This window comes from Clytia hemisphaerica, unplaced genomic scaffold, assembly GCF_902728285.1.
Source record: "Clytia hemisphaerica strain Z4C2 unplaced genomic scaffold, Clytia hemisphaerica genome assembly, whole genome shotgun sequence".
Taxonomy (NCBI): domain Eukaryota; kingdom Metazoa; phylum Cnidaria; class Hydrozoa; order Leptothecata; family Clytiidae; genus Clytia; species Clytia hemisphaerica.
The window spans coordinates 1,285,401-1,306,727 of NW_027104328.1; the positions used below are offsets into that span (position 1 = coordinate 1,285,401).

At 34.3% G+C, this 21,327-nt stretch overlaps 3 protein-coding genes across 3 annotated transcripts; 1 reads left to right on the forward strand and 2 right to left on the reverse strand.

Annotated features, from left to right (window-relative positions):
• Positions 1–880: 880 nt before the first annotated feature.
• Positions 881–1,576, reverse strand: LOC136817739 (uncharacterized). Its single transcript, XM_067074053.1, has one exon. The coding sequence runs from the start codon at positions 1,574–1,576 to the stop codon at positions 881–883; it is 696 nt and encodes a 231-aa protein (XP_066930154.1).
• Positions 1,577–8,148: 6,572 nt separating this feature from the next.
• On the forward strand, positions 8,149–8,931 carry LOC136817740 (TNF receptor-associated factor 3-like). The gene has a single exon (XM_067074054.1). The coding sequence runs from the start codon at positions 8,149–8,151 to the stop codon at positions 8,929–8,931; it is 783 nt and encodes a 260-aa protein (XP_066930155.1).
• Positions 8,932–14,655: 5,724 nt separating this feature from the next.
• Positions 14,656–15,381, reverse strand: LOC136817741 (TNF receptor-associated factor 3-like). The gene has a single exon (XM_067074055.1). The coding sequence runs from the start codon at positions 15,379–15,381 to the stop codon at positions 14,656–14,658; it is 726 nt and encodes a 241-aa protein (XP_066930156.1).
• Between the last annotated feature and the right edge of the window lie 5,946 nt (positions 15,382–21,327).

Sequence of the window (21,327 nt, forward strand, 5' to 3'; positions counted from 1 at the left end):
AAATTCAATCAAGTCGCTGTAACCAGGTTTGGCCGGACATCGTGAAAAAAGTTTCAAAGCATGGACAACCGAAAAATCTAAATCAATGCAAGCAAAAGATATGGGGAATGAAAGACAAATATCATAAATGCAAAAAGCTCATGAACGAATCAACTAGTGGAGCCGCTGTTAAAAAGTGTGAATATTTTGATGATATTGACAAAGTGTTATCCGACAGAGATGTTGAAAATCTACCTGAATTTTTTGAAGTCGGCGCAGGAAACGAGTTAGAGCCTTCTGAGAACTTTGATGTAACCACACCACCAGCAGTTGAGAAAGATGATGCGTCGGGCATTGAACCTTGCAGTGCAAGTTCAGCTATCAAGAGAAAACTTATCGAAGAAAACGAGACACAAGATGACTTAGATAGTTCACTAGAATATGTGAAACAGTTAGAAACTGACGTGCGTAAACATTCCGCCAAGAAAGTTCCAAAGAAAGAAAAACCGAAAACATTCCAGGAACAGCTTATCGAAATGCAAAAGGAGCAAATTAAAGTTTTTGAGAGAAGTGAAGAAAACTTTCAAAAATTTCAACTATCAATGCACCAAAAACAGCTTGAGGCTGAAGCCAAAGACAAAGAAAAAGAAAGAGAGTTTTTCTTAAAATTTGGACAGATATTTGCCGGTAATAAAGACAATAACAACAACAACAAATAACTTTTTTAAGTTCAGAAAAATTCTTTTGTTAAAAACGGTATTATTACAGTAGTACGCAGTAGTATCTTTTGAAATTTTACATTGACACGAATTGGCACTTGTCACTTCGATCACTTGTCACGGACAGTATTCTGGGAGCCCAGATTAGGATTTTTATCATAGTTTTTCTTTTGACATGTCGTTTATTGATTTAAATAGTTGGTTAATGAGATACGAGAAGTATTTCCATTAGGATTTCGATCATAATTCTGCCGTCTTCTTTGTCTTGACTGTCTCTCTTGTCTCAAAATATTTTCGAGAACACCATCCTCGTCTGTATAAGTTTCATTGTTCATTTGACAAAAATTGTGTAGAGTGACGCAGGCGATTGTCACAGCAGCGACATTTTCAATCCTATTATCAAGTCGTTTGAGTAAGATTCTCCATCGAGCTTTTAAGATCCCAAATGCTCTCTCGACATGAACCCGACCACTCGATAATTTTCGGTTAAAAACACGTTGATCTCTTGTTAGTCCTGGTCCGAATTGGTGTGGTGTGATTAGCCATGATAATAAGGGATAGGCACCGTCTCCGAGGACAAGGGGTCTTATTTCTGAATCATCGATTACGTCAATAGGTTTCGTCAAAATTTCTTGATTTTCGGCCCTTCTAAAGAGTGAGGAGTTTCGAAGGTTTCTAGCGTCGTGACAACTACCTGGAAATCCCGTTGCAGCATCTAAAAACATTAAATTTGCCCCAACTAACCCTTGTACTGATACTGTGTAGCACTGTTTCCTACTGTAATAGTCAGCTTTCGATTCAACACTGGGAGCAGATATTGGGATGTGAGTTCCATCCAAAGCGCCAACTACCTGGGGAAATTCGGTTTGGAAGTTCATCTTAAATTCTTCTATCGCCTTAGCAGTATCTCTTCTTGTTTGAGGAAATTTGATAAACCTTTGGGAGAGTCTCGTTAGTTCTAAACAAAATTCCTTTGTTATTTGTACTGCCGTTGAGCTTCCAACGGCAAATGTTTTTGCGACAGTCCTAAAGGAGTTTCCAGTTGCCAGCCTCCATAAAGCAATCGCTACTCTTTTTTCTATGGGTATTGCTCTGCGTAACTGTGTGTCACGTTTTTCTAATCTTGGCCGAACAAGTGCTACTAACGACAGAAAGGTCTCCCGTGACATTCGAAAATCGTTACGCCAAAAATGATTAAAAATCTGATCTGCCTGCATACGCGAAAACCAAAACTCTTGTCTGGGGTAAGCCCATAACGAACGTGCTCTACGAACTCTTGATTGTAGCAAAGAAGTACGCATGATGGATGACAAAAAGAATCTTCTAGTTAACGAGCGATGATGGGATATTGCGTTTTTGAAACAAATTTTGCTAAAACGTCGTTTTTTATGCTTCTTTTGATAGTGCTTGAGAAGGAGTAGAAGTAGTGCTTTTGATTCGGTGTCCATAATGTAAAAGGTCAAAAAGTTTGAATGAGTTTGTTTATTAATTTCCTGGTAAGAGAAAAACAAACTGAAAACTAATAGAGAAAAGCACTATTGAGAAGCTCTATTGTTAAAAACCATTTTAAAATTTTTAAAATTTCATAGTGTGACTACGATGAAAGTCACAAATTCGAAATTACAAGTATTTATAACTGTTTATAAAACTGTCAATGATTTGTATACATATCCTTTGTCTGGTAGTAATGGTAGTGGGGAGAATATACTATAGCTTTTTATTTACACGGACTTTAATATATAAAAGGGGTAAACATAAGGATATAATCCTCAGGCAAAAAAAAAACAAAAAAAAAAAAACAAACTTACATGATTTGATGTTTTTTAAGAAATTTATAAGGTGAAAGTTTAGATAGATATCCTTGTTGCAAAGAAATTACTAGCTTATTAAAAAATGACTGTTTATAAAAATTGTTTTCTAAGAAAAGAAAGTGTAGTTCCAAGAAACTACAAAGGGAATGAAAGGAAGAGGGTCTCCAAAGAGAACTATAATATTTCTTGGAATCCCTCTTTTATCTCAGTTTCTCTCCCGCCTCTTTTTTTTTGTTTTGATTTTTTCGAATACCGAACACAGTTGGCCTCGCATACGGAAACTCGAATTCGTACGACTTGGGCTGTTTTTGTATTTTGTACCAAAATCGTATAGTCTAAGACTGGCAACTCTACCGACTGTAAACTCTTTTCGGCAAAAAGATCCGTTTGCGAATTTTCTTCGGCTTTGGGCATTTTTCTTAGATAGTGATTCGTCTTACACTATAGCATAGTCTACGTGTCACGTAGCTTTGAACCTTTTCTACATATTTACGTTTAGAAAGTCATGTCCTGTACAAGAGCTTGCATGCGTCAAGGTATGATAATAGTACACAGTCTCTTTAACTGGAACCTCTATAACTGGAAGATCTGAATTCGACGTTTTCTCGTTCCTTCAGTTGACAATGCCATGCTAGATGCACACGCTGACCCTCCTACTCTAATAAACATTTCACCTAACATGTCTCATACCCAGATCCTGCACTTGACAGAAGAGGTTTAGTTGCTTTACAAGTTTTTTACCCTTAGATTGTTTAGGCCGAAGCTCACATGAGTCATGCTATCATCTACCCCCCCCCAAAAAAAAAAAATTCTTTGCATTACAGTAATACCTATAGATATAAACCCACGGCATACCCTTTGTATACTCTCCGCGAATTGCTGACTAGGTTTCTGTTTTAATTCTAAATTCCTTGGAGTAAAGTGATATCTAAATACATTTCACAAGTCTTTATGTTTTGAAAGCCTTAGCCTACGCTAATAGATTGAGAAATGTCTTCCTTCAATTACTAGAATTACTAAATATGACCTTTTTCGTCAGCATAAATTACATGAATTGTAATGCTTGTTTAAATTGTTTAGATAGGGCTTTATTGAATATCAAATTGAGTAATAAGTTATCTTTACAGAATTTCCCTCGGATTCGGACGATTCCTCTGAAAACAGAATAGCGTCTCCGTCTGACTGAAACCAACACAACCGGGGCTCATTGGAAGTTCTGAAGCCGATACCGATTCTCCACAAACCTGCAACTCGACTCCAAGCAAAGGGTTTTTCTTAGGAGAAGAGCGCGGATTCTAAACTGTTCGAACCAGAACCGGCCTCTAAATTCATACTGCAATCTTCCGGCGTATTTGTCTCGACAACTTAGTACGACAAGAGAAAATTCGAAGGCCTTCAGAAGCCAGTTGAAATTTCTGAAAGTTGAGTGAACATCAAAATTTATAATTTGTTATTATGGAGCGAAGAAAGATTTTTGCATGCTAATACTTTGGGAAGTTGCTTTTCATATGATTATGAAGTGAGTGTCTTGTTATCATTTTTAATGTTCTTAAGATGTTCTTATTTTAGCCATTTTTAAGTATTTTTGTCAATTTTCCTAAGAAATTCGGTGTTTTAGAGTCCACAGAGCCGTAAAATGTTCTTAACATTTTGACGATCGAAGCCTTATGCTCTTATATAGTTTGTTCTTATCAAAAATGTGTAATGTCAATTTCTGTCAGGACGTCTTTGTGTCAAGTAAGTAAAACAAACTCTTTGTCTTTACCACTGGGAAGATTATAGGACAAGGTTGTACCATTTTCCGAGAACATAACGAATTTCTTGTTAATGAAAGTCTTCCTAGAACCGCGTCATTTCTTTGTAGTACAGTACTTTTTTAGATGTAGCAAGTTCTTCTGCGTTCAGTGTTTTCCTGTTTTGCGAAGATAGTGAATGTTCAGTTGAGATCTTCTATTTTTCTTGGATGGAAATCAACAGTGGTTGTTTTTCTCTGTCACACTGTCAACAGTTTGTTTAAGTTTTTCATCCAACTCGTGCAAATTTTGGCCATATGTTATAGAATTTGTTTTTGATGTCGTTGGTTATAGGTTCTTTTTCTTTGTCACACTGTCAACAGTTTGTTTGAGTTTTCATCTAACTCATGCAATTTTCGGCCGTATATCATAGAATTTATTTTTGATGTCGTTGGTTATAGTTTCCTTTTCTTTGTTACACTGTCAACAGTTTGTTTGAGTTTTTCATCTAACTCATGCAAATTTTGGTCGTATATCATAGAATTTGTTTTTGATGTCGTTGGTTATAGTTTCCTTTTCTTTGTCACACTGTCAACAGTTTGTTTGAGTTTTTCATCTAACTCCCGCAAATTTTGGCCGTATATCATAGAATTTGTTTTTAAAGTCGTTGGTTTTAGGCTCCTTTTCTTTGTTACACTGTCAACAGTTTGTTTGAGTTTTTCATCTAACTCATGCAAATTTTGGTCGTATATCATAGAATTTGTTTTTGATGTCGTTGGTTATAGGTTCCTTTTCTTTGTTACACTGTCAACAGTTTGTTTGAGTTTTTCATCTAACTCATGCAAACTTTGGCCATATATCATAGAATTTGTTTTTGATGTCGTGGGTTATAGTTTCCTTTTCTTTGTCACACTGTCAACAGTTTGTTTGAGTTTTTCATCTAACTCCCGCAAATTTTGGCCGTATATCATAGAAATTGTTTTTAAAGTCGTTGGTTTTAAACTCCTTTTCTTTGTTACACTGTCAACAGTTTGTTTGAGTTTTTCATCTAACTCATGCAAATTTTGGTCGTATATCATAGAATTTGTTTTTGATGTCGTTGGTTATAGGTTCCTTTTCTTTGTTACACTGTCAACAGTTTGTTTGAGTTTTTCATCTAACTCATGCAAATTTTGGCCATATATCATAGAATTTGTTTTTGATGTCGTTGGATATAGGTTCCTTTTCTTTGTCACACTGTCAACAGTTTGTTTGAGTTTTTCATCTAACTCGTGCAAATTTTGGCCATATGTCATAGAATTTGTTTTTGATGTCGTTGGTTATAGTTTCCTTTTCTTTGTCACACTGTCAACAGTTTGTTTGAGTTTTTCATCTAACTCGTGCAAATTTTGGCCATATGTCATAGAATTCGTTTTTAAAGTCGTTGGTTTTAGGCTCCTTTTCTTTGTTACACTGTCAACAGTTTGTTTGAGTTTTTCATCTAACTCATGCAAATTTTGGCCATATATCATAGAATTTGTTTTGATGTCGTTGGATATAGGTTTCCTTTTCTTTGTCACACTGTCAACAGTTTGTTTGAGTTTTTCATCTAACTCATGCAAATGTTGGCCATATGTCGTAGAATTTGTTTTTGATGTCGTTGGTTATAGTTTCCTTTTCTTTGTCACACTGTCAACAGTTTGTTTGAGTTTTTCATCTAACTCACGCAAATTTTGGCCGTATATCATAGAATTTATTTTTAAAGTCGTTGGTTTTAGGCTCCTTTTCTTTGTTACACTGTCAACAGTTTGTTCGAGTTTTTCATCTAACTCATGCAAATTTTGGCTGTATATCATAGAATTTGTTTTTGATGTCGTTGGTTATAGGTTCCTTTTCTTTGTTACACTGTCAACAGTTTGTTTGAGTTTTTCATCTAACTCATGCAAATTTTGGCCATATATCATAGAATTTGTTTTTGATGTCGTTGGATATAGGTTCCTTTTCTTTGTCACACTGTCAACAGTTTGTTTGAGTTTTTCATCTAACTCCCGCAAATTTTGGCCGTATATCATAGAAATTGTTTTTAAAGTCGTTGGTTTTAAACTCCTTTTCTTTGTTACACTGTCAACAGTTTGTTTGAGTTTTTCATCTAACTCATGCAAATTTTGGTCGTATATCATAGAATTTGTTTTTGATGTCGTTGGTTATAGGTTCCTTTCCTTTGTTACACTGTCAACAGTTTGTTTGAGTTTTTCATCTAACTCATGCAAATTTTGGCCATATATCATAGAATTTGTTTTTGATGTCGTTGGATATAGGTTCCTTTTCTTTGTCACACTGTCAACAGTTTGTTTGAGTTTTTCATCTAACTCGTGCAAATTTTGGCCATATGTCATAGAATTTGTTTTTGATGTCGTTGGTTATAGTTTCCTTTTCTTTGTCACACTGTCAACAGTTTGTTTGAGTTTTTCATCTAACTCGTGCAAATTTTGGCCATATGTCATAGAATTTGTTTTTAAAGTCGTTGGTTTTAGGCTCCTTTTCTTTGTTACACTGTCAACAGTTTGTTTGAGTTTTTCATCTAACTCATGCAAATTTTGGCCATATATCATAGAATTTGTTTTGATGTCGTTGGATATAGGTTCCTTTTCTTTGTCACACTGTCAACAGTTTGTTTGAGTTTTTCATCTAACTCATGCAAATGTTGGCCATATGTCGTAGAATTTGTTTTTGATGTCGTTGGTTATAGTTTCCTTTTCTTTGTCACACTGTCAACAGTTTGTTTGAGTTTTTCATCTAACTCACGCAAATTTTGGCCGTATATCATAGAATTTATTTTTAAAGTCGTTGGTTTTAGGCTCCTTTTCTTTGTTACACTGTCAACAGTTTGTTCGAGTTTTTCATCTAACTCATGCAAATTTTGGCTGTATATCATAGAATTTGTTTTTGATGTCGTTGGTTATAGGTTCCTTTTCTTTGTTACACTGTCAACAGTTTGTTTGAGTTTTTCATCTAACTCATGCAAATTTTGGCCATATATCATAGAATTTGTTTTTGATGTCGTTGGATATAGGTTCCTTTTCTTTGTCACACTGTCAACAGTTTGTTTGAGTTTTTCATCTAACTCATGCAAATTTTGGCCATATGTCATAGAATTTGTTTTTGATGTCGTTGGTTATAGGTTTTTTTTCTTTGTTACGCTGTCAACAGTTTGTTTGAGTTTTTCATCTAACTCATGCAAATTTTGGCCATATGTCATAGAATTTGTTTTAAAAGTCGCTTGGTTTTAGGTTCTTTTGTTTTTGAATTTGAAAGTATTCTAGTGACTTCAAAAGCATGCAATAGTAAAGAATAGTTCTACATTAGAAATACCAATTTTCAGGTAACTCTTTTGCTGTCAAGTTTTTTATGTTTTGTTTTTGCGGTGTTTAATGAAAATTATTTTCGTTATTTTGGGCACGAATTGCATAGTCCTATAAGTTTTCCCTATGAAGGGTAAATTATTCTTTATGATGTACAAACTTTCTTTATCGCTATCTAGAGAATGTACCAGAAAAAAGCGGAATGTACCAGTACAAGCTAGGTCAGTTTTAATTTCAATTTATTTCGGACATTACATCATCAATAGCCAATCAGGACTCGCAATATGATGAAATATTTCATCCCATGGAAACTTTTGTTTACTAAATAAATTTGTGAAAATCTTAATGTGTATTCACTATATTTACCATAGTAAATAAATTATGCCACGTCATAATATTCGATTATAGTTTCATCTCATGATTTCATTGTTTAAAAGTTCAAAGTCCGCATAAATTAACATATTTAAGTACAACATTTCTCCAAGGAACAGTCATAAATTATCGAGACTTGAAAGGAATAAGTTAAATACTAAGAAAGGAATTATTTCAGAGAACTTTTGTAATCATGGCTAATGAATCTAAACGAGTAATTGAAAACACAGACACCACCACACACCATTATGGAAATGAACATGACTATCAAGAAATCTTATTGGATAACATTCAACTTAAACAAACTGTGGACAACTTATTGGCGAGATTAAATGCAGCTGAGAAGAGATCCAAGGAGCAATATCAAGAACTTCAAAAGGAGATTGCTGGATGCTCAAATAAAGTGACTAGTGGTACACTTGAGAAGAGCCCAATTCCTGATTTCAACATTTTAACAGAAGCAGTAGAAAAAAATACAGAGAGTTTTAGTGATTTGGATTTGAAATTCCAACTCCATGAGAACTCGGTCAATGACGGGCATCTTGTTTGGAAGATCAACAATTTTCAACAACGAACGACTGATGCAATTATTGGCAAGACAAGAGCATTGCATTCCGCTCCTTGCTTCACGAGCAAGTATGGGTACAAGTTTTGCCTAAGGCTGTATCTACACGGTGATGGTATGGGTAAAGGAACACACTTGTCACTTTTCTTGGTTCTTATGAAATCAGAATATGACAACATTTTGGAATGGCCTTTCCAAAAGAAAATCAAATTCACTTTGATCAATCAAGAGGACAGAAGTAAAGATCATGTGGAGAAAATGTTTCCAAACAAAGATTCATCAAGCTTTCAGAAACCGAAAAAAGATATGAACATTGCTTCAGGTTGTCCAATGTTTATGAATTTGAACAGATTGCAGCCTGAAGGATTTTTAAAGGACGACTCTTTATTTGTCGAGGTTAAAATAGATTAAATTTTTACACCGTTTTGTGATCTCAAGAAATAGTAACTTATTAATTTAAATATTTTCATAATTATTATTTATTATTATTTTTCAAAAATGAAAAGTCGATACACATAAACATTTTACCCTGATTTGTAATTTCGAGAAATTGTAATTTATTGATTTAGATATATTTTTTATAATTAATATTTATTAATATTTTTTCAAAATTGAAAAGTCAATACACCAAACATTTTGCAACATATCTTATAATTCTCTCTTTTATATTCAAGTTCCATTATTATCACACACCCCCTTCTCATAGACCCACTTCCACTGGAAAAAATGGCCAAAAAATCCTCCCCGGTAGAAAATTTTACTACAATTTTTGTCCCCGCTGAAAATAATCAAATAAAACCAATTCTCATTAGGAGTGGGCTATACAGGGTCATTTTAATTTTTTTCGTCAAATCATATCAAGCTAAATTTTCTTTAGCCCCGTATGGCATATCTAGGCAGGATCAAAAAGAATCTTTAGATATTTTAAATATAAAATATGTAGGAGCCCCTATTCTGGCCCCCTATTAGACTCATATAAAGTATGATAAAAAAATCCCCAATTTGACCTGGAAACCTTAAAAATCATTCAATTTTGCTGCAATTTGATACAAGTCCTCCTTGAATAACAATAATAACATTTTGTCAGTATTATTTCAAAATTTTCATTATCGGACGTTTTAGGGAGTGGTCAACCACCAAAAAGGGCAAAAAGGATTGGGTAGCTCTAGAAAACTTTGGAATGATATTTTTGCCCTAAAGTTTTGCATACCTACTGTCAGTTATCTATCTTGATGAATCCTGAGAATATTTCCCAAAGTAAATTCGTTATTTCGTAATTAATTGTTTCGATGTCCGCAAAAAAAGGGGAAATATAGACGGGCTAGGGCTCATTCATAAATCGTGTAATTCAATTGAAATTTCCTCTAGAAATTGATATTCTTGATCCAAGAACAGTTTTGAAGCCTTTCAGAGTCGAAATTCATGTAAAAGTTTCAATTTTCCCCTTTCAGATCTCTTTTTACGTCATCTGAACTTCACTGAGGTAGTGCTAAATTAAGGAAAGTTCTTTATCACATAGAGCAAATTGTCGGCAGTTCTACGAGAATTTACATTATTTCAGATATAAAAGAAGTGCTTACAATTCACAAACATAAATTTTGATGGATTTTTTGTTGTTCAAGATCATAGAAATAAAAGGTTGTTAAGTTTTCATATATTTAGGACGAGAAGTCACTCCCTCTAGGTAGGAAAAATAAAATGGTTAAGATTTCACAATTTACACTGACAAATCTTCACCTGAAGAGGCAATGTGCCAAATTTAAGCAGGAAAGGATGTTTTCTTGCCTTTAAAGTCAAGCCTTCCTCTTTTTTGCCTGCGTAAAGCCTTTGGGCTACGCCCAAAACGTCCAAAATTATATTTCTCGAATAAATGTTTTTATTTCTGTCCTTGAGAAGTGAATGTGCCAAATTTGAGCGGAATTCAATCACTGTGTGTCTCATTTCCAACATAATTTGGGTAGTTGGGTAGATGGAAAAAGATTGATTTGAGGGCACAAACCTTAGTCTACAAAAAGGCTTCCCACATTTTTTTTCTTCATTTTTGTTCAAAAATTCTATTTGATCCTGTCTACACTTATAATTTAGACCTCAAAAAATATAGTTTGATATTTTTTGAAAAATCACCCTGTATAGCCCACTCCTATTCTCATTACAAAATGATATGCAAATTTTTCCATCCCCACTGAACTTAGTGACATGAAAACAATATAATCTTAATCCCCAGCCATTAAAAATATAGGAATATCAATCCCTATTGACTTTCGATTACTTATTTTTATCCCGACTGACTATTACTGTAATTTCCGCGTTTCCTAACATTATCTCTATGAGAAAATTGGTTTGCATTCTAAAGGTATACCGCAAAATTTCTTCCTGAGGCCTCGTGACTGGAAGGTAGAATATCTGTTTGTCTTGGATCACCAAAAAAGGTAACAGACAGCAAAAATATTTTTACAAATGCAGCAGAAATATAATTCTTAAAACAATTGCAAAAACCACAAACTTTTGAAACTAATGCCAAAAATATGAAAGCAGTGCAAAAAATGTCTGCTATTATGCAATCTTTTTGCAGATCTAATGACATAGATTATTTTAAATCATAGTTTGTCAAGCCTGCTCTTGTGAAGTATTTCTATCAGTATACATACGTTTTTGACCATAATCTCGCGGTCAGGCACGTGCCACTTTCTTATTTAATTATCACCCTAAACTGGATGCAGTTCCTTTTTTACACCTTCTTCTATTGTCTATAGATGCGAAAAAAAGACTGGGACGGTTTTAGGGTGGTAAAATGGACAAAAAATGTTTGCCCGGCCATTGGCGACTATGTTCGAAAAGGTGTATTAACTTTTTGCCAAAGTAAGTGAAGCTTGAGTTAATACACCTTTTCAAGCCTGGTGACGAAAACCCGTTCGCTAAATCCGATCTTTTTAATTTGTATCATTATTGTACTATCTGACACTTGACGTAGAAATTTTCTTAAAACACGCTAAAACTCTGAAGGTCGGGAAGACTTTCATCACCTGGAATACTTATATTACACAGAATTTCGTCAGACTATGTTAATTTTTTTAGCAATGGTATGTTTTGAGTGAAATAAAAGATGTCTGTTAGCATACATGTAAAGTCAAAATCAGCATTACTATATAAATAGGCTGTTTCTCAACCCCGTTCAAACAAACTCCTTTGTTTGGTGTTTTTTAAAGGTGACATCCTAATGGCGAGTGGTTCAATAACGTGTAATGCACTGAGAGCGCTAGATCTTCCTTGAACCCTTGTGATGAAACGCCGTTCATATCATAGAGTGACCCGAACCGAAGCTCTCGTTTCCAGCGATGTTCGGGTCCAACCAAATTATTCTCAGGCTCACACTCAACGGCCAACTGGGGATGTGGCACATCAAAGGAAAAATATGGTTTCTTTCTGGCCCGCTTCTTACCCCGCTCTAGCGTGGGCGGCCGCCGATCGTCATCGGAATATCAGATAAGTTGTATCATGGTGATAGGTTCAGCCACAGGGCAGGGCAGACTAAGCACTGTTTTCTTTCTCGTATTTAGATTGGTTTAGTCGAGAAAGTAGTTAATTACCTAAGTATCCCTTGCTTTGTTTTACAGTCCGCCTAAGCAAAAGCATATTACCATATACTACCGGGCCACTTAATCGCGCCATCCAGTCTATCAAAAAGCTTTAAGTGGACACCGGGCTAATGCCTAACCTCGCTATTGACGAGGATTTTCAAGAAGTAAAATAGTTTTAACACGAGAATAAGGAAATTGTTTCAAAGAATCATAAAGAACTTTAAGGGCTTCTTAATCTTTAGGACTGACAAGAAAATCGGACGCTGTCGTTGATTGTATATAGATCAGCTGATATGTATCGTCGTCTAAAGGTTTTATTTTTACATAAGTGTTCCCGTTTCATATGAGACACATATTTCATATCAGGGCAGTGTTTGCAGGACAGTGTCTGCCTATATTACGCTGATTAAAGCAAAAAATGTTTTTCTTTTCCTCTTTCTAACCAATGTTGATCCACATCTGTCTCAATCCAATGCGAAAGAACTTTTGAATTAATATTGATGAGTAAGCAAACGATATCTCATCCTTATTTAAAAACAAAACGTTTGATGATTCAATCTTGAGGAATTCTTTTCATTTGGATGGTTAGCGTTGCATATGCCACGTCTAGTTGAGTCCAAACTTAACTGTTTCATAATCTGTTCTAGCCCTATTCGTACAAAGGTTTCTGCTAGGTGGTGAAACTTATGTTAATAATTGCTGAAATAATAGAGCATTTGACATTAAATTTTCTGTAATTTCCTAAACTTTTATTTAGCTTCAAAATAAAATAGTTTTTGACACGTTAAAGTATTATAACAATTATGACAGTAAGGTGTTATAGAAATTGACACATTTCCAGTATGAATTAATTTTTAATGTCAAATAAATCGTTTAAACCGTAATTCATTAAATATTTAGGATGAAATAAGCATTTTAAACTTTTTTCTTAAGCCTTTGTTAAAACATAATTTAAAAGAACAAAGGAATGTTTCGGATTTTGCGGATTTTACTCATTTGGGCATGATGAGTGAGGTCACCAAAGCCCCCCCCTAGTTTTGAACCGCCTCTAAAAGCCTAGTATGGATAGGGCTAAGATATACTCAGCTTTTATCTCCGCTGTAACAGTCATTTTTAATAAGAGAATTTTATAGGAACTAGGAGAATAAAAAAGGCCAAACAACAAGAGCAATTAAAAAACGTTAAGCCTAGAATAATTGAACTTAACGATTCACCACCTCATATTATAAAAAAAATGTATCGAGAAGAATATTTGAGAGTGATTGGACTATATCAAGGGGTATTATCTCCGCTAATAATAGTTTCGTGCACTCCTTCCAAAACTGCGAATATGAACAAAGTCCTTGAATTGAACAAAGTCCTTGAATGATGAAAGCATAGAATTACTATCAAATAGAATAAATACAAGCTTTTTTCCTTAAAATGAAGCGTGTCTGTGTGAGGTCCCTTAGTTGCAATGGGAATGCTATTGCACGTGTTAAATGATAATGTGTTTTCTTTGTTCTAATCGTGTTTTAATTGCATATTTTCTCATGGTTGGTTGAATTCTTTTGAATTTTAGAAAATTATGCACATAATTCGACTATTTCCAAATGAAAATTGGGGACACTGCGGTCCCCTAAAAACATATAAGAGTTATATAGTTGAAATCAGCTCCTTACAAAGATTCACCAGTGTTGAAAACTATTTGAAAACGCATTTCTAAGTAGAGATAATTTTGTGTCAAGGTTTCACCTAAATTAGTTATTCCTTTCATGTAGACTAAAATTTAATTTTTAAATTTTGGAGTGAAAATAGATTGAGTCACTAAATTTCACATCCTAAAATTTCAGATCGAAAGTGAAAATGGATTTGTAAATATCAAAAAATTTTCAAAATTTAAAGTTTGTGTTCTGAGAAAAAATACCGTGCAAACATAGCCTTATAGAGAGATTTCTATCCACGCTCATATTTTTGAGAAACTGTCTTTACGACCAATAATCACTTTTAACAAAAGAAATTTGAATAGATGACGAAGTAGCCCAAGGTAGATGATATTCTATCCGATAACATTTCACTGATGAAAGTGAAGAACGACAAGTAAATTTGGTAGTTGATTGTGTTACGTTTTTCGTTTTATTTTTTTTGAAAATGTATATATATATTGAATATGATACTGTATATGTACAACTCCTAATATTTTTAAGGAATTAAATTATTGCTGTTTTTTCTCTCTTTTAAATTTTGTTATAACTGATCAACAATATATATAACAACCATGTTAAAATATTACAAAAAGTTTATAAATATAATATATCTTTAGATAAATCTACTTGAAAAATACTAAAATCCTAGATTTCTTTTTTGTGTTTTAAAGTGTATAAAATTGATCTTAAAAAATGCTTAATATAATTTTTACGTAATTTTTCGTATTTCCATTATATAATATTTATTGCATACAAATTTTTCATTCAAATTTAGTAAGTTTTATTTTCTGTTATATTTACGAAAATATACATGAATAACTATTTTTTATTTGTAAAATATCTTTTCACACCCCGCTGTGTTTATCATAATATTAATCTATTTTGACCTCGACAAATAAAGAGTCATCCCTTAAAAATCCTTCAGGTTTGAGTCTGTTCAAATTCATAAACATTGGACAACCTGAAGCAATGTTCATATCTTTCTTTGGTTTCTGAAAGCTTGATGAATCTTTGTTTGGAAACATTTTCTCCACATGATCTTTACTTCGGTCTTCTTGATTGATCAAAGTGAATTTGATTTTCTTTTGGAAAGGCCATTCTAAAATGTTGTCATATTCTGATTTCATAAGAACCAAGAAAAGTGACAAATGAGTTCCTTTACCCATACCATCACCGTGTAGATACAGCCTTAGACAAAACTTGTATCCATACTTGCTCGTAAAGCAAGGAGCGGAATGCAATGCTCTCGTCTTGCCAATAACTGCATCAGTTGTTCGTTGCTGAAAATTGTTGATCTTCCAAATCAAATGACTGTCATTGACAGAGTTTTCATGGAGTTGAAATTTCAAATCTAAATCACCAATGCTCTCAATATTAATTCTGGTGGTCTCTTCAACACTTTTCATTCTTTCATTCATGGCGATTTGTTCTGAAGTTTCAACTCCATGGTTCTGTTGATTTTCTATAATAAACAACCTCTTTACCAAGTTGGCAACAGTTTGTTTAAGATTCTCATTTTCTTGAAATAGTTTCTGCAATGATTCAAACTCATTCGAAACTTCTTCAGTATTTTCAACGCAAAATTTCTTCTTTTCCATATCGTTTTTACTAACGTTTTGTTTTTACGTCTTATCTCTTCCTCTTAAAATGTTAGAATGAACAGAACTTTGATACACCACTCTCTTCCTGTTTTATAAAATTTGCTGAACTAAGCGGAAATATTTTCTCTTTTTTTCTGGAATTGCGCCAAGTTTCCATATCAGGCAAAACTTTTAGCTGATTCGACGTTTTAGTATATCAAGATTTTCATGTAAAAATAAACCCATACAATTTGTTTACTTGCTTTTATAAAACCTTATAAGCATCACATGTAATGTTAGATGATAAAAGTAATAAAATCATAATTTTAGTGTTAACTATATGGCCCTGATATGAAAGGCAACAGTTTTCTGTTTTCCAGGTTTTCCCCCATAAAAATATTATGTAATTGCAATAAGCACCATCGACCTTGCCTTGTCTTGCCTTTTTTTTAAATGCGTGGAATTTTTCTTTCATTGGAATTCTTGACATTCTTGATAAACTCTATATGCATGTATCCGACACGCGTATTTTATCTATATTTGACATTGTCGGATATATCCAACATGTACCAAATCTGTCTTTAAGCCTCAAAATTGAAGATTCTCAATAAATGAAAAACAAGGGACTTGTCTATCGACCTAAGGAACAAGTATCCCGAATTCCAGGCAAATCTGACCATTTTTGACGTCTCCAGGCTGTCTCAAAGATAAAGCATCATTTTGGCGCTAAATGCTAAATATTGTCGGTAAAAAAAACATTGGCAAAATAGGAAAATGGCAAATAGATCGAGGTGAATGTATTGGCACGGAAAGGGTTCACTTTTCATAATCCGGTTCCTTAAATTCGTTTATTCTTAACTGTTAGTCCTTTTTCATGACTTGAATCTTTGGTTCCTTTATTCTTTTGAGTTATTCCTTTCTCATAACTCAGTCCCGCTGTTTATTTTTGATTTTTTCGAGTCATTCCTTTTACATAACGCGAAAATTTCGGCTTTAAAAGAAAAACAACGCACTGATTGAAACATTTCTTTATTACATAATGGTGTGGTGTAGAGGGGTCTTTTTTCTAGTTCTACTAAATTGTATCCAAAAGATACTACAATCAGCTCCAAAGTACTTGGCACAAAAGAGAAATTCCCCACGAAATTTTATAACCACAAACGATTTGTAAGTGCTCCAAATTAGGTTGCAAAGGTAGAGTTTTAACTCTGAGTTTTAACGCTAGACTTAAGACTCGGTCCGGTAGGGCTTGAAATATAGCCTAGAAACTAATAAATCCCTCACAGATCGAAATATTCGATGAAATCAAGTTGAAGGCCCGAAATTGACATTCTCGCTCGAACTTCAATTTTCGCAAAATGGTAAAATAGCCAAAATTGCCAATATGTTATGACACTGATTGTAGTAAAGATTATGTCTAAATAATAAAAATGATAATTCACAAAATTTCAAATAAACTTCTTCGTGTTTAACAGACAGGTCAGTATTTTTAACTCCAAGGAGAAGATGACGTTCGAATTTCATATGATAATGATGACTAAAGGTTAAAGAACCGAGTCAGATAAAGGAATAACTCGAAAAGTTAAAGAAAGCGCAATTATTCAAGTTAAAATCCTAAAAACAACTCGAAAAATTAAAGGAATACAAAATAACCGAGTCACCTAATTGATGATGACGTGATGATCAAGCCAAAATCTACGAAAAATGACGTCATAACTCGGTTTGTTTCGTAATTCGGATAAAAGGACTAGGGGTTTCTTGGCCTCTGAAATAAAAGGCCAACATAAAGAAAGCTTAAGGGCTCTGACCATAGTCGGAAAATTGATTTTAGTATCTGAACATAAAAGTTGTGTTTTAGGTTCTTTAACACTTTTAACAAAGAATTGCTTTATGAATTGCATTTTACAGCATCTTACCCCGAGAATGTAGTAAACCCCGAGAATGTAGGTTTCTGATTTTTTAGTATTATAGGCCTAACGATAGTTCAACTTCATAAAAAATTGTTTCAGAGCATACTGTTACATATTACTCATTATTTCTAGACATTGAATTTTAGCTGAAGTTAATATATTTGATATGAAAATCTGATTCGAAGTTGATTGGATACTACCCGAATTGAGACATTTTTAAAATAAATCCCCTCTAAATCGAAATCTATTGGAATTAGGTTATTATGAGGGGGTATTTTCTTACTCCTAATGAACAAAGGAAATGGAGAAAATAGTTCATTTCAAAATTTATTGTTCTAAGTTATTTTGACGAAAATATCTTTCAATAATACTTTATAAATTAATAATAATTTGGGGTTACTTTGGCCTTCAATTTTGGGATCTTTATAGCCCGACATAAAAAAGTTTGTCAAATTATGTAAAACTTGTTTGTTGTACTTTCATAACATGAAGGTACTACCTGAGAGATGGTTGATGTTGACATTTTGAGCTTTTACGACGTGTCACAGACCTGCTGGGACCCAAGCACAATCAGTGAATTTGCCTAACTTTAAACAATAGAATTTCTATCCCCATTAGGGCTTTAGTAGAATTTTTTTTTTTCGAAATTTTTTCAAACTGTCCTCAAAGAATTGAACTGTTTTAAATTTTTTGGAAAAACTTTCTAAATTAATGCATCAAAAGCTATGGTTGTTTTGTTTTTCTATGAAAAATTGGTCAAAAAGCACTATTTTCAAGAAGCAAATAAGCTTTTAGAAAAGTTTTTTGGGAAAAACTGATTTTAGTTCGGTAAAAGATACACCATCTACCGCAAAAAATTTTCAAAAGGTTTTTTCTTCGCCAAAGATAAGCTCTTCAAAATTGAAATACTCTTTTTCGCAAAAGTCTTCATTTTCTTTTTCATCAATTTTTTTCATTGCGATTCTTAAATTTTCAGACTCATGGATAATTGGCCTAACAGAATATGTATGATATGCTAGTTTTTTGGGCTACAGCTAGTAGAACTTTATATTTTGTAAGTGGCAAATATTAAAAATTCACTATGGTCAGAGCCCTTAATAACTTGATGCATAGTAAAACGCATATATTATGTCATGTTTAATGGCAGACTAATGTTTTGATTCAATGGTGAAAGATTACATCATAAATATCGATGATTGATTTTTACGAATATTAAGTAATTTCTAAAGTATTCGTTTATATATGTCACTTGTCAACTTGGTGTTATGTTGCGATGACAGTTTGAAATACATATGGAAATCCCCATATCATTTTAGCCCTCGAAAGATGTTTTAAGTACGTTACCGCGTATTACAGAATTGTATTACAGAATTTAGAATGCACGGGTTGCAAAATTATATCAATGCAGTCAAAATATGTGATTACTCGAAAAGGTTCACGTAATTTTATTTCGATGTTACTTGCTTTACAACTTACAGCTGATAACTTTATTAGTGTCAATAAATTCTTTTTGTTGGATACACTGTAAGGGTGTGGTTGAGGACTGCAGAATTACAAGTCTGACAGTAAAAATCTGATGTTTTGACTCGCATCCATTGTGACGACATATTCGGCTCATTTTCAGGCTACTTCAGCAAAATAAGACATGAAATCAAACCACACTTTAAGGATCAGAAACGTTCGGTAAAATGCACTGTAAGGGTACCTTCTCACTGCTTAATAGCTGCACTGTAAGTAAGGGTCCGATTTTAAAAACCATTTTTTGGGGCACATACCGTCGTTTAGAAATCGAGTGCCCCCCCCCCCCGGGTGTGTCGGGTGTTACTATAGGGCCTGAGTTAACATTGTAGCTATCAAGCTGACTTAAAAGATATCATCTTTCTAATGAGACCCCAGTCGAGGGCTCTGTTTTAAAAAGCTGTTCAAACTGTCCAAAGGAAGATGAGGATGTCAACTCTCCCTTCCTGGATATTTATAGCCATTAACCCTCCAATCATTTGTTTTTTTTGGTCATTACAAGTCCCCTAGAAAACTGCTGTATGAATAACTTCACAGTTTTTAAGCAACGAGTGCGAAACATTCGTTGTTTATTTAATCTTTTGCCAGTCGATTAATCTCGACAAAGTTTGATTAGCTCGGCAATCAAACTGTTCGATAGTTCGATTAATTACTTCTGGTCTATATTATGAACTTGGTGAACTAATACGTTTTCTCAACCTGGTATAACTATGATAAAGCTTTTTGTCAGTCCCTTGCCAACAATCTGCAGAAAGTAATATTGGGGTTCAGCTGACGGTTATATTTTCAATCTTTAAGTAAGGGACCAAACTTTAATGGCTAAGTATTTTACCTGTGGTAACCACCTCTCCTAGTCCAGCTCCTAGCATGAATAAGTAGCAACTGTTTGGCAGTGGAAAGCAGAGCTTCCAAAGGGAGGCTCCTGGTCCCTGGATTCCCAACCACCCAACCAGACTCTTTCGGATCAAATTCTCCAAAGTGCTTCATCGAATTTTCAGACCCCCTCTTCTGTTTCCTGTATTCGCAAACTTAATTGAATTTCTGATTAATGGATTTCCCATGGGTTCTATTAGGGTTTGGGAGGAACAGAGGAAGGAACAGTTCTTCTGATATGACTTTAGATGATAAAGTTTCGGCGTCAATTGTGAAAGAGTGAGGTTACACCACAGGCCCCTTTGCTACTTCTCCTGGGTATGCTTCTCTTCTCCCTTATCTTCACTGTTCTCCTTCTTGGTTTCCTTTTCTAATGCACTTCAATGAGTTCTAGTCGTCAAGTATAACGTTATCGCTCTTGTAGCACTATGTTGATGATTTTTCGTTGTTGGCCGAACTAAGGAAAATTGTCGGTTTCTTATTGATCTTATGTTTCAGGTTTTTGAGCTTTTAGGTGTTCCTATAGCAAAACACAAGTTGGAGGGCCAATCCCAGAGGATCGTGTTCTTGGGGATTGAGATCAATTCATTTGACATCGCCATCCGACTACCTGCAGACAAGAAACTAAGTCTTTTCAATACTGTTGAATCTTAGCTAGTTCGGAAAAAATGTACCAAGCGTGAGATTTTTCTCTCAGAGGTTCTCTTTCCTTTGCATGCAAGGTTATCCAACCCGGTAGGGTTATCCTTCCTCGTCATTTTGATCTTTCTATTTCTATAGCTCAGCTCCATCATCATATCTCTCTTCATAAATTAGGTCGAGAAAATCATATTATGTTCTCTACTTTCCTCCGCTCTTAGACAGTTTACCTCACATTCAAAGCCAATTTAACAATTAAAAAGAGACACCATATATACTCCAAATTTGAGTCTAAGTCTACGGGGACGAAATCTTCACGTATATACTCGTCACCTGTGCTGAAAAGCCGGATGGCCGGGAAGAGGGAGCTAGTCTTTTGTCTTATAGAAATGTTAGAAACAAGATAAAAAGAGAAGGATGATCACCGCGATGGAGTGACGCCCCAACAGCTGTTCCCCCAATGTCTGCCACGAAATTAACACACCAGGTCATGGAACGAAAATTAGTGAAGCTGTTAGTGTTACGGAAAGTACTTGATAAACCCAAATCCACGTCTGAAAAAATTATGAGAAAATCCAATGGTACAAAATGTGTTAATGCTGTATAAAATGCGGAGGTGTTTCGACAACATTTGAATAAACTTTACGAACGTGAACCTGTTTTTGATCCAACAGTTATAGAATTGTTAGAATATCAGTCCGTCTTCGATTGTCTTGATTATCCTCCAACCGACAACGATCACTCCTTTAATGTTCAAGGCGTTAATTTCATTTCCAGAAACTTTTGAACTGCTTAAAACCGTTATCCTTCAGTTTTGGAGTTCCGAAAAACGCCCTAAATAATGGGAAATGGGGTGACCTCAGTCTCCCTGGAAATTACAGAGGAATCATGCTGCTCGAAGTATGCTACAAAATCGTTGCGAAAATAGTACACCTATGGTTATCATCAATATCCGAATCGTTGGACCATGAGACACAACGCGGCTTTAGACCGGGAAGAGGCTGTAACGATGCCATATTTACCG